The 16,995-nt window shown below is 38.4% G+C and overlaps 2 protein-coding genes across 3 annotated transcripts in view; one reads left to right on the top strand and one right to left on the bottom strand.

Annotated features, from left to right (window-relative positions):
* LOC106095965 (mucin-2) overlaps positions 1-16,995 on the bottom strand; it is a 316,849-nt gene that overhangs the window by 222,758 nt on the left and 77,096 nt on the right. For both annotated transcript variants that reach the window (XM_013263431.2, XM_059368100.1), the window contains exon 3: positions 8,478-8,500. The gene's annotated coding sequence lies outside the window, so the exon portion shown is untranslated. The remainder of the gene's footprint in view (positions 1-8,477; positions 8,501-16,995) is intronic.
* LOC106095964 (sushi, von Willebrand factor type A, EGF and pentraxin domain-containing protein 1) overlaps positions 1-16,995 on the top strand; it is a 126,318-nt gene that overhangs the window by 83,704 nt on the left and 25,619 nt on the right. The window contains exon 2 of the mRNA XM_013263429.2: positions 15,111-15,848. Within this exon, the coding sequence (XP_013118883.2) occupies positions 15,111-15,848 (738 nt within the window). The remainder of the gene's footprint in view (positions 1-15,110; positions 15,849-16,995) is intronic.

The following is a 16,995-nucleotide window of genomic DNA, read 5'->3' as shown; positions in this document are numbered from 1 at the left end:
CAGTCGTAATTATTTTCTAACAACCTAACCATCTTGAAATAGCACATGGTGTGCTTGAAGTGATGTAATAATTATGTTAGTAATGTGTAACATATTTATGTTAATCGCTGTAACCTCATGTTAATACGACCGACAGTCAGCCACAAAAATTTACTGCAACATTGTTGGGGGAACAAAATGTGAATGGGTGCCGGGGGTATGATTGAGTGGCGTTAAAATGCTTAAATTGCCTTACACCCTCCATGATTTTAAGTGCTGCGTTCCAAACGTATTATTGTGTGTGTAAAGATGTGTGAATGATATCAACACTCGGCGGCAAATGGATAGGTACAATGTGTAAAAGCATGTGGGGTGGGCTGAATCTTATTTACCAACCGCCATGGAACGTGTTTGCCATGTCTATTGCACTATTTCTCTTCCTAAGAAGAAATCAAAAAAAAAAAGTATATTGGAGAACAAAACAAACAAGTAAAAGCGTGCCAAGTTCGGCGGGGTCTAATCTTGGAAACCCACCACCATGGATTCTGCCAAAAATTTACAGAAAGGATTTGGCCTGTACGCGACACGATTGTTGGAAGTCATAACAGAATACTACGTGCAAAATTTTAGCCCCATCGGATAAAAATTTAGGCTTCCAGGGGCATGAGATGTCAAATGCGGCACGCTGTTCAGACTCGTCTATAAAAAGGAGATCCCTTATCATTGAGCTTAAACTTGCAGCGGGCATCGCTCATTAATATGTGAGAACTCCTAGTTCTTAATGAAATGTTCATGAGCAAATTTACATTTGAATTGGTACGTGATGCAAATATAATCCACATCGATCCATGTTTGAATATTAAAACAGGACAGGTGGAGGCCACCGTAGCGCAGAGCTTAGCATGTCCGCCTAAACGCTGAACGCCTGAGTACGAATCCTGGCAGGAACATCAGAAAATTTTTCAGTGGTAGTTATCCACTCCTAATGCTGGCGACATTTGTGAGGATCTTTGCCATGTAAAAACTTCTTCCCTAAGAGGTATCGTTCTGCGGCACGCCGTTCGGACGCGGCTATAAAAAAGAGCTTCCTTATCATTGAGCTTAAAATTGAATCGGACAGCACTCATTGATTTGTGAGAAGTTTGCACCAGTTCCTTAATGGAATGGGCAAATTTGCAATATATATGCTCCTATTCATGGTGGTGGGTATCAAAAGTTCAACACGGCCGAATTTAATTTTAATTGTTTCGAGTTGATTATTTTCTGCAAACGAAGCTACATTGTTTGGTACAAGTTCGCTGTGATCGTTTGACGTGATTTTTGCAGCTCACACTACCAAACAGCCTTCTGGTTCCTCAAAAATCAGTGTATGCTTTGGCTCCACGAATATTTGGTTTCGGCTTTGATTTGACTGATTGGCCGGTGTCAACGTTAGACTTTTTGAACTCCAAGTTATCATAATGTATCCACATTGGAGCTCATATTTCAGCAATGAGTTCACCAAACGATGAAATATAATTTGCATCAAATCACGATAGTGATTATAAAGTGCCCCAAGTATCTGAGAGAGTAAAAAACTTTGGACACAAACAGTTGGGTGCTAGGTCAAGTTAGGTTAGGTTTAAGTGACTGTCTGACATCAGACTCACTTAGATGTTTTCGTCCATTGTGATACCACAGGAACAGAAGAAGGAAGATGCCTTCTAGTTCCTACCGTTAAACCATCCAGATCGCTTTGAGAATCCCAGTAACTTGCGAATGTTCACATCCGCTAAATCAGACAGGATCTCAAAGAAGTGAGAACCTAAAGTGGAACTCCTTCTAATTGCTAGTGCGGGACACACACACAGAAGGTGTTCTATAGTCTCTTCTTGCTCGATGTCCATACATCTTCTGCAAAAGTCGTTGCTGGCAACCTTCAGTCTGTCAGCATGTTTTCCGATTAGACAGTGACCTGTCATGACGGACACAACGATTGAAACGTCTGTTCTAGCCAATGACAGCAAATTAGAAGACTTCTTCAATTCTAGATGAGGCCACATAGTTTTGGAATGCGCATAGCCCCCTCGTTGTGACCATCTACCATTCGTTGCCCTTCGGGCCTGGTGCTGAAACTTAGCTTATATATCGCAAGAGGCATACCCACAGATTCCAGTATTCCTGGAGTGTGTAAGGTAAATCCTAGTTTTACAAGCTCGTCTGCTTTAGAATTCCCTGGGATAATTCTGTGGCCCGGGTGAATTTTGAACTGTTCAGCCGTCTCGTAGAGATCTGCGACAGTCGAGGGGGGTTTTTGTGTTCAGAGATACTTTCTAAAGTGATTTAATGGCTGCCTGAGAAGATATTTATGCCAATCGTCGTAATGACATTATATCTTAGCCATTCCACCACTTCCTTAATTGCAAGGATCTGTGTTTGATACACATTGCAGTGGTCGGGTAACCTCTTCAATATGACCAGTTCTAGATCTTTAGAGTACACCCCAAAGCCCACCTGGTCGTTTAGTTTGGAACCATCCGTATAGAAGTCTATGTAACTTCTGTTACCAGGGATATTGTATTGGGTTGCCCAAAAAGTAATTGCGGATTTTTCATATAGTCGGCGTTGAAAAATTTTTTCACAGCTTGTGACTCTGTAATTGCATTCGTTCTTCTTTCAGTTATCAGCTGTTACTTTTAGCTTGCTTTAGAAAAAAAGTGTAAAAAAAGTATATTTGATTAAAGTTCATTCTAAGTTTTATTAAAAATGCATTTACTTTTAAAAAATCCGCAATTACTTTTTGGGCAACCAATAGTTCCAATCAGTTCTATCAGAAATAGTGGTACAGTAATTTTTATCAAAAAGCGGCTCAGGTTGGTAGCTAAGCTTTTATCAAATTACCTAAGCCTGTAAATGCATCTCTAGATATAGTTTTGAACCTTTAGACAATTAGAGGTGAAGCAAAAACATAATTTTATATAAGTTGTGAGTGAGTTAGGTCAAACTCAACAAATCGATGCAAAAAGCAATCGTTTTCTTCAAATAAACGAGGTTATTAATATTCTCAGCAAAATATTTGCGACTGAAATAATATGCATTTTCTTGTTATCGTCTAACGAATACTTAATTATAAAGGTAGCTGTCCAAATACCCCAAATACCCATTTTTAACTTCTACCTTCAAAACCATTTTAAAGTTGTGATTGATCAATAATGCGTAAGTTGATCCAGATTAAATTTCCCAATTTTGTTCAAACTCTATACCAACCAAATAGTTTTTTTTTTTATTTTCGTACCTAAATTTTTTATGCGCACTGTTCTTTCCGAAATATGAAAGACGTCCGTCTCGTCCAATTGTTGTAAAATACATTTAACGCCCTTGTGCATTGTTTTGTAAAATTTCAGGCCACACAACCTGGAGCTCATATTTCATTTGAAGACTTATTGCATTGCTTTACTCAAATGCTGCAGTAATGTGTTCACTAAACGATGAAATATAATTTGCATCAAATCACGATAGTAATTATAAAATGGGTCAAGTAGCTGGGAGAGAAAAGTTAGGAAATCAAAAGACTTAAGACACAAACAGATTTTGTAAAAACAAACATTCAATCAGCTGGTATCTTTGATTTTATCAAATTAGCTAAGCTTGTAAATGCATCAAACCTTTAGGCAATTGAATAGTAAAGCAGAAAACATAATTTTATATCAATTGTTATGAACGTAGTTTAGGTTAAAATGAACTGATCTAAGAACTGTTCTCGTTTTTGAAGATTTAATGACCTACACCACTACTGTGACACAGATAAATTTGTTACTTTTTGAATCGTAAGGAAAAGGTTCATGTCTTGGAATGATGTCTACTATAAGCAGTGACTAATTGAAATTCTTTGTACCCAAAGAAAAATTTATAAATTTCAATATTTTATGTGACCAGAGAAATATGATGGGTTAACTTTAAAATGTTTTTATAGGAAAACAAAAAAACACCCCACCCCACATCCATCACTTCTTCTCTTTCGTACCACATCAACATTTGGCATTCCTAAATTTATTGAAAACTTTATGAGACAATGAAAATGCACTGTCATGCTGCGGCTTTGTTGGTGCCAAAATTTGTATACATATCAAGGCAATTTCCTACTGCCTTTCAAGTTGACTAAAGCTAAGACAGAAAATTTGTTGTTTAAATTACGTGGGCTTTAGTTTTAACATTGCCTTAAATTGCAATTCCAAAGACACCAACACTTGTTTTATGCCATAAAACCCCGCTAAAAGGATAATGAATAATTTATGAACAATTTGTGCTCGAATTGTATGAAAACTGTTGCATATGAGATGTCGGGTAATGTGTGTGTGATGCCAAAATTGTTTATGTGCAGGTGTATTAATTTATTTTGTTTTAAGGTGGGGGTTAATTAATGCGAAGGTGTTGGATTTCGAGTTTAAGTATGGTTTAAAACAAGTAAAAAAGGGCTAAGTTCGGCCGGGCGGAATCTTATATACCCTTTACCATGGATAGCATTTGTCAAGTTCTTTGCCTGATATCTTTTTATAGGCAAGCAAAGGATAATGGATAAGAATTGCTATGCTATTGGAGCTATACAAAGTTACGAGCCGATTGGGGGAATGGTTGGTTTGGCTGTTGAAGACCAAAATGGAAGTCATGGTGGATTTCAGCCAAATAATTGCGAATCTTATATACCCTCCACCATGGATAGTATTTGTCAAGTTCTTTGACCGATATATCTTTATAGGCAAACAAAGGATAATGGATAAGAATTGCTATGCTATTGGAGCTATACCAAGTTATGAACCGATTGGGGTCATACTTGGTGTGGCTGTTGAAGACCAAAGTGGAAGTCATTGTGCATTTCAGCCAAATAATTGCGCCCTGTAGAGGCTCAAGAATGTAATCGGGAGATCGATTTATATGGGAGCTATATCAGGTGTAAAATTTCAATCGGAGGATAATTGCGCCCTCTAGTGACTAAAGAAGTCAAGATCCGATATCAGTTTATATGGCAGCCATATCAAGTTTTAAACCGATTTAGACCATACTAGGCACAGTTATTGGAAGTCATTACAAAACACGTCATACAAAATGTTAGCCACATCGGATAAGAATTGCGCCCTCTGGTGGCTCAAGAAGTCTAGATCCAAAATCGGTTTATAATGAAGGTATTTCAAAACGTCCATGAACCGATAAAGTCCATTACAATTCCAACCGACCTACACTAGTGGAAAGTATTTGTAAAAAATTTCAAGTGCCTAATCGCAAAAGATTAACGTTTGGAAAGTTTTTACGACAAACTTTTATCACGAAGTTTTGATTTTATTGTAACCATACAACGTTTCGCCTCAACATATGAAACGTTAGCCATTAACGTAGTATTATTGAACCTAACTAACTTTATTTGGAGGCCACCGTAGCGCAGAGGTTATCATGTCCGCGGTTATCATGAACGCCTGGGTTCGATTCCTGGCCAGACCAACAGAACAAATTTTCAGCGGTTTGTGAGGTACTATGCTGTGTAAAACTTTTCTGCAATGAGGTGTCGCACTGAGGCACGCCGTTCTGACTCGGCTATAAGAAGGAGGCCCCTTATCATTGAGCTTAAACTTGAATCGTACTGCACTCATTGATATGTGAGAAGTTTACCCCTGTTAATTAGTGGAATGTTTATGGGCAAAATTTGCAATTTCCACTAACTTTGTTTATTGTAAACCCTTTAGCAGCTTCGTCTGCGGTAAAAGGACCTTCACTTTGTTGTGCAACCAAAAACTCTTAAATTGCAAAAGTGCTTCGAACGAACATTTCCTTTATGTCAAACGAATTATTTTTTTACATGTAGCTTTAATCCTTCGAAAGTTTACGTGCTTTCGACAGACAGACAGTCAGACGGGTCGGACGTGGCTAAATCGACTCAGAATGTCAAGACGATCAAAAAGTTAATATACTTTTTGGGTCTCAGATCAATATTTGGATGTGTTACAAACGGAATGACGAAATTAGTGTTCCCCCATCCTATGGTGGAGGACATAAAAATCAATTTAGTCGGGGCCGGCCCTATATGCGGATATCGAATTCATGCCATTGTAGCCTATGACGCTGAACGCGTTCGAATCCTGGCGAGAACATCGCACAAAGCGGTGTTTATCCCCTCTTAATGTTGGCGGCACTAGCGAGGTGAAATGCCATACATGGCACTGCGGGACGGTTCCTGGTGGTAATGTTCTTCCTTAGGTAAATATTCTCATTAGGGGAGGGATGGCACCTCAGATATTTCGACTCAAATATAAATATAAAATTCGTGCTGCACTTTCAAATTCCTTAAATTTAATCCCCATATTGCCATGGCCGGTAAATATGAACCGTTTAGAGTGGGTTTTGGGATTGGGGAGGCCACCGGCACTTTGCACTGAAATTAGATATCAAATTCGTTCTGTATCCCCAAGGGAAATGAAGTTCAGTTTAGGGGCTGCTTTAGGGCGTACCCCAAGAAACTCTTGGCTCCAGAATTGGATATCAAATTCGTTTTCTACACTAAAATATCTATCATTTGAGTCTCTTAATGGGTCAAATAACCCATTTTTGGGGTTTTTGAGGTAAAGGGGAGGGTCCGCCTCCACCCGATATGTAAAAGTTATATAGTCTATGGTTCCTTCCAGACAAACGTACACAATCTATGCAAATTTTAAGAAAATTGGTTCAGCCAAGTATCATATAGTCATAATGGGTCTAATGGCGTTTTTGAGGGGTGGCGTGACCCCCTCTACTTCGATCTGATTTTGTATGCCAGATTCGAAATCTACTCCCGAATACCTTTCATTTGAGCCCCATATTGAAACGAACGTCCAATATGTCTGTTTGGGGGAGTTTTGGGGTTTGGTCGGCCCGATGGGTACTTAGACTCAATTTGGTTGAAAAAACGTCCATGGGGCAAACCCACCCCCATACTACCACCCATATAGGAAGTATTTGCTTACCATTGCAATATTGGGTTTACATAAGATGTATTTTAGAGTAGAACACGAATCTAATATATATGTAAACCCGACGTCAATCATAAAAAATTTGGAGTTTCTAGGCATCAACTCTACCGTAAGATGGGTACTTAGACTCAAATTTGAATACCATATTCGTATTCTGCAAATAAACTTGCAAACTTTGCCCATAAATATTCCACTAAGGAACAGGGGCAAACTTCTCACATAGTCAACAAGTGCAGTCATATTCAAGTTAAAGCTCAATAAGAAGGGACCTCCTTTTAATAGCCGAGTCCGAACGGCGTGCCGTAGTGCGACACCTCTTAGGAGATAAGTTTTACATGGCATAGTACCTCAGAAATGTTACCAGCATTTGGAGGGGAAAACCACCGCTGAATATTTTTTCTGGTGGTCTCGCGAGGGTTCGAACCCAGGCGTTCAGCGTCAGAGGCGGACATGCTAACCTCTGCGCTACGGTGCTTTCTCTAGGAAGCAGCGTGACTTCTTAAATTGACTAATGTGCCTGACTAATGTGATTGACTAATGTGCCCTTTTTGGGCGTTTTTGTGGTGGTGGGGTGACCCCTATACTTCGACATGAATTTGTATGCCAGAATCGTTATCAACTCCCACATACTTTTCATTTGATACCCATATTGTCCCTATTGGTCCACTTTTCATTTTGGGTGGTGTTTTTGGGGTAACAGTGGAGGGTCCGCCCCCTTCCGTTTTCAATAAATTATAAATCCTATTCCTACTTTCTGATCATATTCGTACTCTACTCTTGAATACTTTTCATTTGAATCCCATATTGTCCCAACCGGTCCACTTTTATTTTTGGGTAATACTTTTGGGGTAAGGGGGAGGGCTCGCCCCCCTCACGATATCGAAAAAATTATATAGCCAATGTTTCCTTCCAGACTAACCTACACAATCTGTACGGATTTTTGATTGGGAACCACTGCAGATTTTAATATGATGACTTCATAGGAGGCGTAAAATTTTTCTTAATTTTCATACCAGTTTTACAAGTTCCCAGGATCTTTGACACAAATTTCCCAACAAGTCTGAATATATTAGACAGCTAACACGACTTATGCTTTATGATTATTTATCTCTCCCCTTTTCTTTAAATTTCTCATTAATTTTAATAAATTCCATTTCCCTAGAGAAATGTATTGTAGTGTAGAGAAAAAAATTAAATTAAAATCTCAAATCTAGAAAAGGGGGTTAATTGTAAAGCCTGCTGAATAGAGTTTCATTACAAGCTATTACTTATTACTGACAGACACAATACCAGTTTTTAAAGCACATTTTTTATAATAACTCTTTTCTTTTTAAGTTTTAACATTTCTCATAATTACAACATAGCAGCGAATCCCCTCTATTCGACTAAATGTACAACAATAGGGGCCAATTATTAAAAAAAGGTGCTTGTAAAGACTCTCACGAAAACTTCTAACAATAAAGAAGAAAAAAACAAAAATTGCAAGAAAAATTTATGAAAAAACAACATTTTATTTGTACTTACATTGAGTGGGGGGAATGTAGAACCTGAAAAATAAAACCATAAAAAATTGTTAGAAAAATTCTTCCATTGTTTAGAGTAACAACAATGTAATTGCTGAAAATTAACTAAATAACACAAAACACAGCCAAAATAATGAAGTAATGAGAACGCTTAGTAGGTTTTAACAAACATTTTGTGGCGGCATGCGATCTTTGTATCTATCAAACTGTATTTAATGGACTATTGTATTGTGCTTGATATAGGGCATGAGATACACACTCTACACAAATACATATTTGGCACCGTTACTAAATTTTTGGAACAAATAATAAACAGCTGCTAATTTTTATACCCACCACCGAAGGATAGGGGTATATACACTTTTTCATTCCATTTGTAACACATCGAAATATCCATTCCCGACCCTACAACGCATATATATTCTTGATGGGCATAAAAATCTAAGATTATCTAGCCATGTCTGTCTGTCCGCATGTCTGTGTGTATCGTGATATCATACAATTTTAAAACAAGTAGGGAAAGCAAAAATCGGGCGGAGCCGACTATATATTACCCTACACCACCGAGTATACGTAATACTTTTAATAGATAGCACTTATATCCAAATTTAGTTAGACTTTAATTTTGCATGCCTATTGAATATCGAATAGAATCTTATACGATTTTCTTACGATGGTACGAAAATTGTGGCTTCTACAGCCTTAAAAGTCGAAACGCATAAAAGATATATAGGGGAGTTTTATCTAATTCGATTTTGATAAAATTTTGCACATGAATTGGGATGTCAATTAAACCATCTCGTGAAAATTTTTGTAAAGATCGGACTACAATTGTGGCTTCTACAGCCTTAAAGGCCATATTGGATGAAAAATATATATGGGAGCTATATCTAAATCTGGACCGATTGTTATGGAACTTTTCACACATACGAGGACGTTGAATAAAACCAAATTTTTTAAAGATCTGACCAAAATTGTGCCTGGTACAGCCTTAAAAGACCATATCGGATGCAAGATATATATGGGAGCTATATCTAAATCTGGTCCGATTTTTATGGAACTTTGAACACATATGGGGACGTTGAATGAAACGCTCCACGCCAAATTTTGTAAGAATGGGACCAAAATTAGGGCTACTACAGCTTTAAAAGGGCATATCGGATGAAAGATATACATGGGATAAATCTGATCGATCATTCTGAAATTTTGCACACATATTGGGACGACACAAAAAGCACTTCGTGCCAAATTTTGTAAAGATCGAACCAAAAATGTGCCTTCTATAGCCTTTATAGGTCAAATCGGATGAAAGTTATATATGGGAGCTATATCTAAATCTGGACCGATTATTATGGAACTTTTCACACATATGAGGACGTTGAATAAAACGCTCTATACCAAATTTTGTAAAGATCTGACCAAAATTGTGCATGCTATAGCCTTAAAAGACCATATCGAATGAAAGATATATATGGGAGCTATATCTAAATCTGATCCGATTAGGATGAAATTTTGCACACATATTGGGACGTCACAAAAAACACTTTGTGCCAAATTTTGTAAAAATCGGATCAAAATTGTGTCTTCTACAGCCTAAATAGGTCAAATCGGGCGAAAGTTATATATGGGAGCTATATATAAATCCGATCCGATTTAGATGAAATTTTGCACACTTATTGAGACGTCACAAAAAAACTTCGTGCCAAATTTGGTGGAGATCGGATCAAAATTGTGGCTCCTACAGCTTTAAAAGGGCATATCGGATGAAAGATATATATGGGAGCTGTATCTAAATCTGGACCGATTTCAATAAAATTTTTCGAGCATTTTGGTTCGTTAAAAAAAAACACTTCTTGCCAAATTTTATAAGGATCGGAACAAAATTGTGGCTTCTACAGCTATAAAAGGGCACATCGCATGAAAGATATATATGGGAGCTATATCTAAATCTGGACCGATTGGACCAAAATCAATAGCGTTCGTCCTTGGACCAAAAAAGACACTTATGCTAAATTTTGTGAAAATCGGACAACAAATGCGACCTGTACCTTGATTACAAGAATACATGGACAGACAGGCGGACGGACGGACGGACATAGCTAAATCGAATCAGGAAGTGATTCTAAGCCGATCAGTATACTATAGATGGGTCTAGCTCTTCTCCTCCTTAGCGTTGCAAACAAATGCACAAATCTATAATACCCTGCACCACAGTAGTGGTGTAGGGTATAAAAAGGGTTATTGGGCTGAATTTTGAATGGATTCTTTTTTATACCCCCCCACCATAGGATAGGGGGTATACTAATTTCGTCATTCTGTTTGTAACTACTCGAAATATTCGTCTGAGATCCGCTGAAGTATATATATTCTTGATCGTCGCGACATTTTGTGTCGATGTAGCCATGTCCGTCCGTCCGTCTGTCTGTCGAGAGCACGCTAACTTCCGAAGGAGTCAAGCTAGGCGATTGAAATTTTCCACAAATACTTCTTATTAGTGTAGGTCAGTTGGTATTGTAAATGGGCCATATCGGTCAATGTTTTGATATAGCTTCTATATAAACCGATCTTGGGTCTTGACTTCTTGAGCCTCTAGAGAACGTAATTGTCATCCGATTTGAATGAAATTTTGCATGAAGTATTTTGTTTTGATATCCAACAACTGTGCCAAGTATGATTCAAATCGGTCCATAACCTGATATAGCTGCCATATAAACCGATCTTGGGTCTTGATTTCTTGAGCCTCTAGAGGGCGCAATTGTTATCCGATTTTAATGAAATTTTGCACGAAGTATTTTGTTATGATATCCAACAACTGTGCCAAGTATGGTTCATATCGGTCCATAACCTGATATGGCTGCCATATAAACCGATCTTGGGTCTTGACTTCTTGAGCCTCTAGAGGTCTTAATTCTTATCCGATTGGAATGAAATTTTGCACGACGTGTTTCGCTATGATATCCAACAACTGTGCCAAGTATGATTTAAATCGGTTTATAACCTGATATAGCTGTCATATAAACAGATCTGGGGACTTGACTTCTTGAGCTTCTAGAATGCCCAATTCCTATCCGATTTGGCTGAAATTTTGCTTAACGTATTTTATTATGACTTTAAATCACTGTGCCAAATAAGTTTGAAATCGGTTCATAACCCGATATAGCTGCCATATAAACCGATCTGGGATCTTGCCTTCTTCAGCCTTAAGAGGTCGCAATTATTATCCGATTTGCCTGAAATTTTGTACGACGGATTCTCTCATGACCATCAACATACGTGTTTATTATGGTCTGAATCGGTCCGATACAGCTCCCATATAAATCGATCTCTCTATTTTACTTCTTGAGCCCCCAAAGGGCGCAATTCTTATTCGAATTGGCTGACATTTTATACAGGTCTCCAACATATAATTTAATTGTGGTCCAAACCGCACCATATCTTCATATCGCTCTAATAGCATAGTAAATCTTTTCTTAAATCCTTTTTTGCCTAAGAAGAGATGCCGGGAAAAGAACTCGACAAATGCTATCCATGGTGGAGGGTATATAAGATTTGGCCCGGCCGTACTTAGCATGATTTTACTTGTTGTCAATAGGCAGGTTAAGCTCGAAGCTAGTCTATATCGGACTATCCTGATATAGCCCACATCTATACCGATCTGCCGAATAAAGGTCTTAGTCCATAAAAGCCGTATTTATTGTTAAATTTCGCTGATATTCATCGCAGCGAGTTGTGTTGGCGTTTGTTTGCCGCTGCATCTTAATGGAATGTTCTGCTATGCGCAATAATTCCCGCCTATTGTCTGCCTTTAAAAATTTAAATATTGAGCTGAAAATTGGCACAGATCCATATTTTTTCCATACGCAGGTTAAGTCCTACCATATTTGGATATATCTGCCAAATAGACCGATGTCCCGATTAAGGTTCTTGAGCCCATTAGAGGCCGCATTTATCATACGATTTTGCTGGAATTTCAAGACATTAGGTTTTTCTTGACCGATCTCCTGATATAGGGTCTTAAAGCCGTAACAAGTTATATTGAGTATTCCCATATATGGCTGAGATCGGACTCTTTTTAAATATAGCTGCCATTTTAAAGTCTTAAGGCCATAAAATGCGCATTTATTAACCGCTCGGACTTCTATAAGGTTTCTGGGCATCTAAACCAATAATGATCCACATCGGCCCATGTTAAGATGTAACAATGGATACCGTGGAAACAATAGGATAAAAAATTTATCCACAGTGGATGGTATGCAAAAATCATCACGGCCAAACTTTCTACGTTTTTACTTGTTTTCATTGTCGTGACATGGGGAGGCGCAATTTGTAAACCAATTTTTATGACTTTACAGCTGCACCATGTGTGCCCCAATTTGGTACACAACTTGATACAGCTTCTAATCGAAATACAGAACAAATCTATGAGAGCTTTTGAAGACCGTCAATTATTATCAAATTCGTTTTTATACACACCACCATATGATGGGGTTGTCTTAGACCCCATAAAGTATATAAAGGATGATTTTTTAGCTATTATCTTTTTGACAACACTGGTTTAAACAGCTTCGTGTTTTATTTCACTATCAAACATCTTCAGTTTGGTCTATAATTTAACCATGAATCGTCATACAAACAAACAACGCTTGCAAATTACTGAATTTTATTATCAAAATGAGCGCTGTGTTAGGAAAGTTCTTCGCGCGTTTCTTCCATTCAACGACGAAGCAAATTTTGGCTCAATGGTCACGCAAATAAGCAGAATTGTCGATTTTGGAGTGAAGATCAGCCGGAAGCATTGCAAGAGCTACCAAGCCAGCCAGAATAAGTCACAGTTTGATGCGGTTTATGGGCTGGTGGCATCTTTGGACCGTACTTCTTCAAAGATGATGCGAATCGAACCGAAACTGTGAATGGTGAGTGCTATCGTGAGATGATATGCGACTTTTTTTTTGCCCAAAATGCAAGAGCTTGACTTGCATGACATGTGGTTTCAACAAGACGGGGTCCCATGCCAAACAGCACACCTAACAATGGACTTTTTGAGAGGCGAGTTCGGTGAACATTTTAATTCACGTTCGGGACCGGTCGATTGGCCGCCTAGATAGTGCAATTTAACGCCTTTAGACTATTCTTTGTTGGGCTATGTTAAAGCTCATGTCTATACAGACAAGTCCGCTTCAATTGAAGCATTGGAAGACAATATTGAAGAATTTATTCGTGATGTTGAAAAGAATATGCCAAAATTGGACAAAGCGTATGAACCATTTGAGTCAGCTAAAAAAGTTGTGTGTGAAAAATTTCGTGATGACGGATGTGTCGATGGATGGACACATTGAAAAGATACGCGGACAAACGGAAACGTGGCAAAATCGAATCAGTAAGAATTTCTGAGTGGAACCGGTCCCTGCATCACATCCTCATTCGTGGCGTAGGGTAGAGTTTGGTAGGGTAGAGTTTTAAAATTCTCAACTGGATCCCACAAAGAGACGGTGGGCATAAAAAGCATAAATTGAGCTGAAATTTTGCACAGATTATTTTTTACCATATGCCGATTTGGATCGAATATGGACCAAATCGGTTTATATCTTGATGTAATCGCCATATAGACCGATCTGCCGAGCATGATAAAGATCATATTTGGATACAGCTGCCATATGTACCGATTTCCTGATTAAAGGTTTAGCGGCCAGGAAAACTATCTTCCCGAAAATCTTCTTTTGTAGTTTGTGGTATTGAACTTCTATTTAAAACAATTTATTAACAAATTACTCCAAAACTAAATTATAGTTAGTCAGAAATTTTTAGGTTTCCAATACTCAGTCATCTATGACCCACTTTCTCTTTTACAGCATCGGAAATGCTCCCAAGAACAAAAACTAAAATCTATTAAGAAAAACGCCACAACAGTTTTTGTTGTTAGAAAGAATTGACATATAAAGAACCCCCACAAAATAACTTCAGTTCCATATTTGGAAAATTAACTGATGTTTATAAATAGCGGTTAGGCAATCCAGCTCAAAATCTGTCAAAACACGACTTACAGCATCAACGAGAGTTTGTCAACAATAAATTGCAACAGTTAGGCATTGATATGTGGGTTATTTGTAAAAAGTTATGCCAACATTTAAGAGCAAATGATGATGCCTTCAATACTAGGCATCATAGTTTCCCGCTATGAAGTCTAGATTCAATTGTGAATTAATTTATGCCACAATGCGACAACAAAAGCATCACTCTGTTGTTTGGATTGTTTTTATATACCAATATGGAAGTTGGCTCAATCCAAACGCGACAGTTGATGATTTAAAGATGCTTACCGGGGCAAATGGTTTCAGATGCTGAACTAAAAGTTCATTAACCCAAAAAGAAGAGAGTGGAGACAACAAAAGACAGTAGTCGTCAGTGCGGAATGCCCAGCACGAGTGCTCCATGTATAAATTCGCAGCTTAGTGATGTTGACATTAAACTCAATCTATTGTGATGGAAGCTAAAATACAATTAGTAATTGTTTTTAATTAGCACTCTTTTGAAGTTGACACTTAAGTGTGTGGTGCTTTATTTGTGAATTTAAGCGAATTCGCTCTACTTTAAAATAAGTCGCTTATTTCTTCTCAATTCCTCTTTATCTTTTCAGTTTGTGGACCTCCTGCTGTACCGTTAAATGCCAAAGTCCAGACCGTAACGGATGGCACCTCAATATTGGAAGCCAAATACGAATGTGATCCCGGTTATGAGTTATTCGGTTCATCGACCCTAAGATGTGATCCACGCTCGGGTTGGGAAAAGGAATTGCCATTTTGTGGCTCAAATGTGGCCTATCGCAAGCCGGTAAATCAAAGCTCCTACACAAGAGCTGGTCCCGCTCATTTTGCCAATGATGGTCAACCGGGTAACAAAAATCCCGATGGACAACAATGTTCGGAAACACAGAAAGAACCTTCGCCTTGGTGGCGTGTCGATTTGTTAACCCCACAGGCAGTGCGTGTGGTGCGTATTACCACACGTGGCTGTTGTGGTCATCAGCCTTTGCAAGATCTGGAAATACGTGTGGGCAATAGCAGTGCCGATTTACAGCGAAATCCTTTATGCGCCTGGTATCCTGGAACTCTGGATGAGGGCATCACCAAGACTTTTACTTGTGCCCGTCCTCTGGTTGGTCAATATGTGGCCATACAATTGGTGGGTGTCGAAGGCAGTTTGAGCTTGTGTGAAGTCGAAGTCTTTACCAATGATGAATTTTCTGTGGATCGTTGTTTAAGTTCAAAATTGGGAGTTGATACTGTGCTGACTACATTTTCCAAAACCTGCTATGAGTTCCATGTAACGAAGGGCGAGAGTTTCGAAAAGGCTCAATCAATGTGCCAATTGACGGGTGAGTAACGATTTTGTTTGAGCTTAATATAATTTCTAGTGAAATGTTCAAGTGATCACACAAAAGTTGGGGGTCGCCTAAAACTAAGTGTTGATAACGAATATTAGTTGATTATACCTACTAAGTCCTATTAATTTTACAGATATACGTTTTCGTGTATCGGGAAAACCCTTTAAATATTTTGATTGTTTCTAGCATATAATCTATCGGTCTTGAGTCTTTTCTGATGCCCCCGTGTCTGCTCGTTTTTCAGTTTCAGTTACTCTACAGCCTTCAAAAATTGAGACATGAGAATAAATTTAGCTAAGTTCTTTAATGGACCAATCGAATCCTATTAAGATACATACGAAAGTGGGTCCACAATCTCGTACTCTTCTCCCCAATACATTTAATTTGAGCCCCACCCACATTAACGTGGTCGGTATATATGTCCGATTTAGAGGTGTTTTGGGGGTTGGGGTGGTCCCCCTCACACTTGGTCCGACAATTGGATATCAGATAGGTTTTTTTTCCTAAAGATCTTTCATTTGAGTTCCATATTGTCGTGATTGGCCTAAATATATATATGGAAGGTTTAGAGTGGGGCAGCCCCCCTAGGTACCCCATCCGAAATTTAGATACCAAATTTTTATTTTTGGGGTACTATAACAGAGCACACATAATTTCGCTTAAATCTCACCACCCATCACAGAGATCTGGGGGAGGGTCCGCCCCAATTCACGCCCCACGGGATCATTATACCACCATCAGTGAACATTTCATGGAAATCGGTTCAGTCCTTTTTGAGTCCATAAGGAACACACAAACCAACACAAATTAATTTTTATATATAAAAAGAATATGATCCCTTCCCAGAATTTCGGTTACTCCTATCATAATGACGACTAAAATGCCGTGCACGAGTTCGGGAGTCTTGACGATACGTCGATGTTAAGAGCATGAAAGTAGTCCGTTAATATCGTTCTCCATCTCAATTTGGAGCCATCGGTGAAGATTGAAGTCTGTTGGGAATAGAATACGAATCTGACATTCATATGTGGGTTGCAGGGTCTAAGGCCCAAAACCCTTCAAATAGATATATACCGATCATACAATACGGGGTTTTCAATTTTGTCGGCGTAGAGTATGCATCTGATTTTCTGATTTG

The sequence above is a fragment of the Stomoxys calcitrans genome, chromosome 4 (genome assembly GCF_963082655.1).
Source record: "Stomoxys calcitrans chromosome 4, idStoCalc2.1, whole genome shotgun sequence".
Lineage (NCBI taxonomy): Eukaryota > Metazoa > Arthropoda > Insecta > Diptera > Muscidae > Stomoxys > Stomoxys calcitrans.
This window is presented reverse-complemented; position numbering and strand designations above follow the sequence as displayed.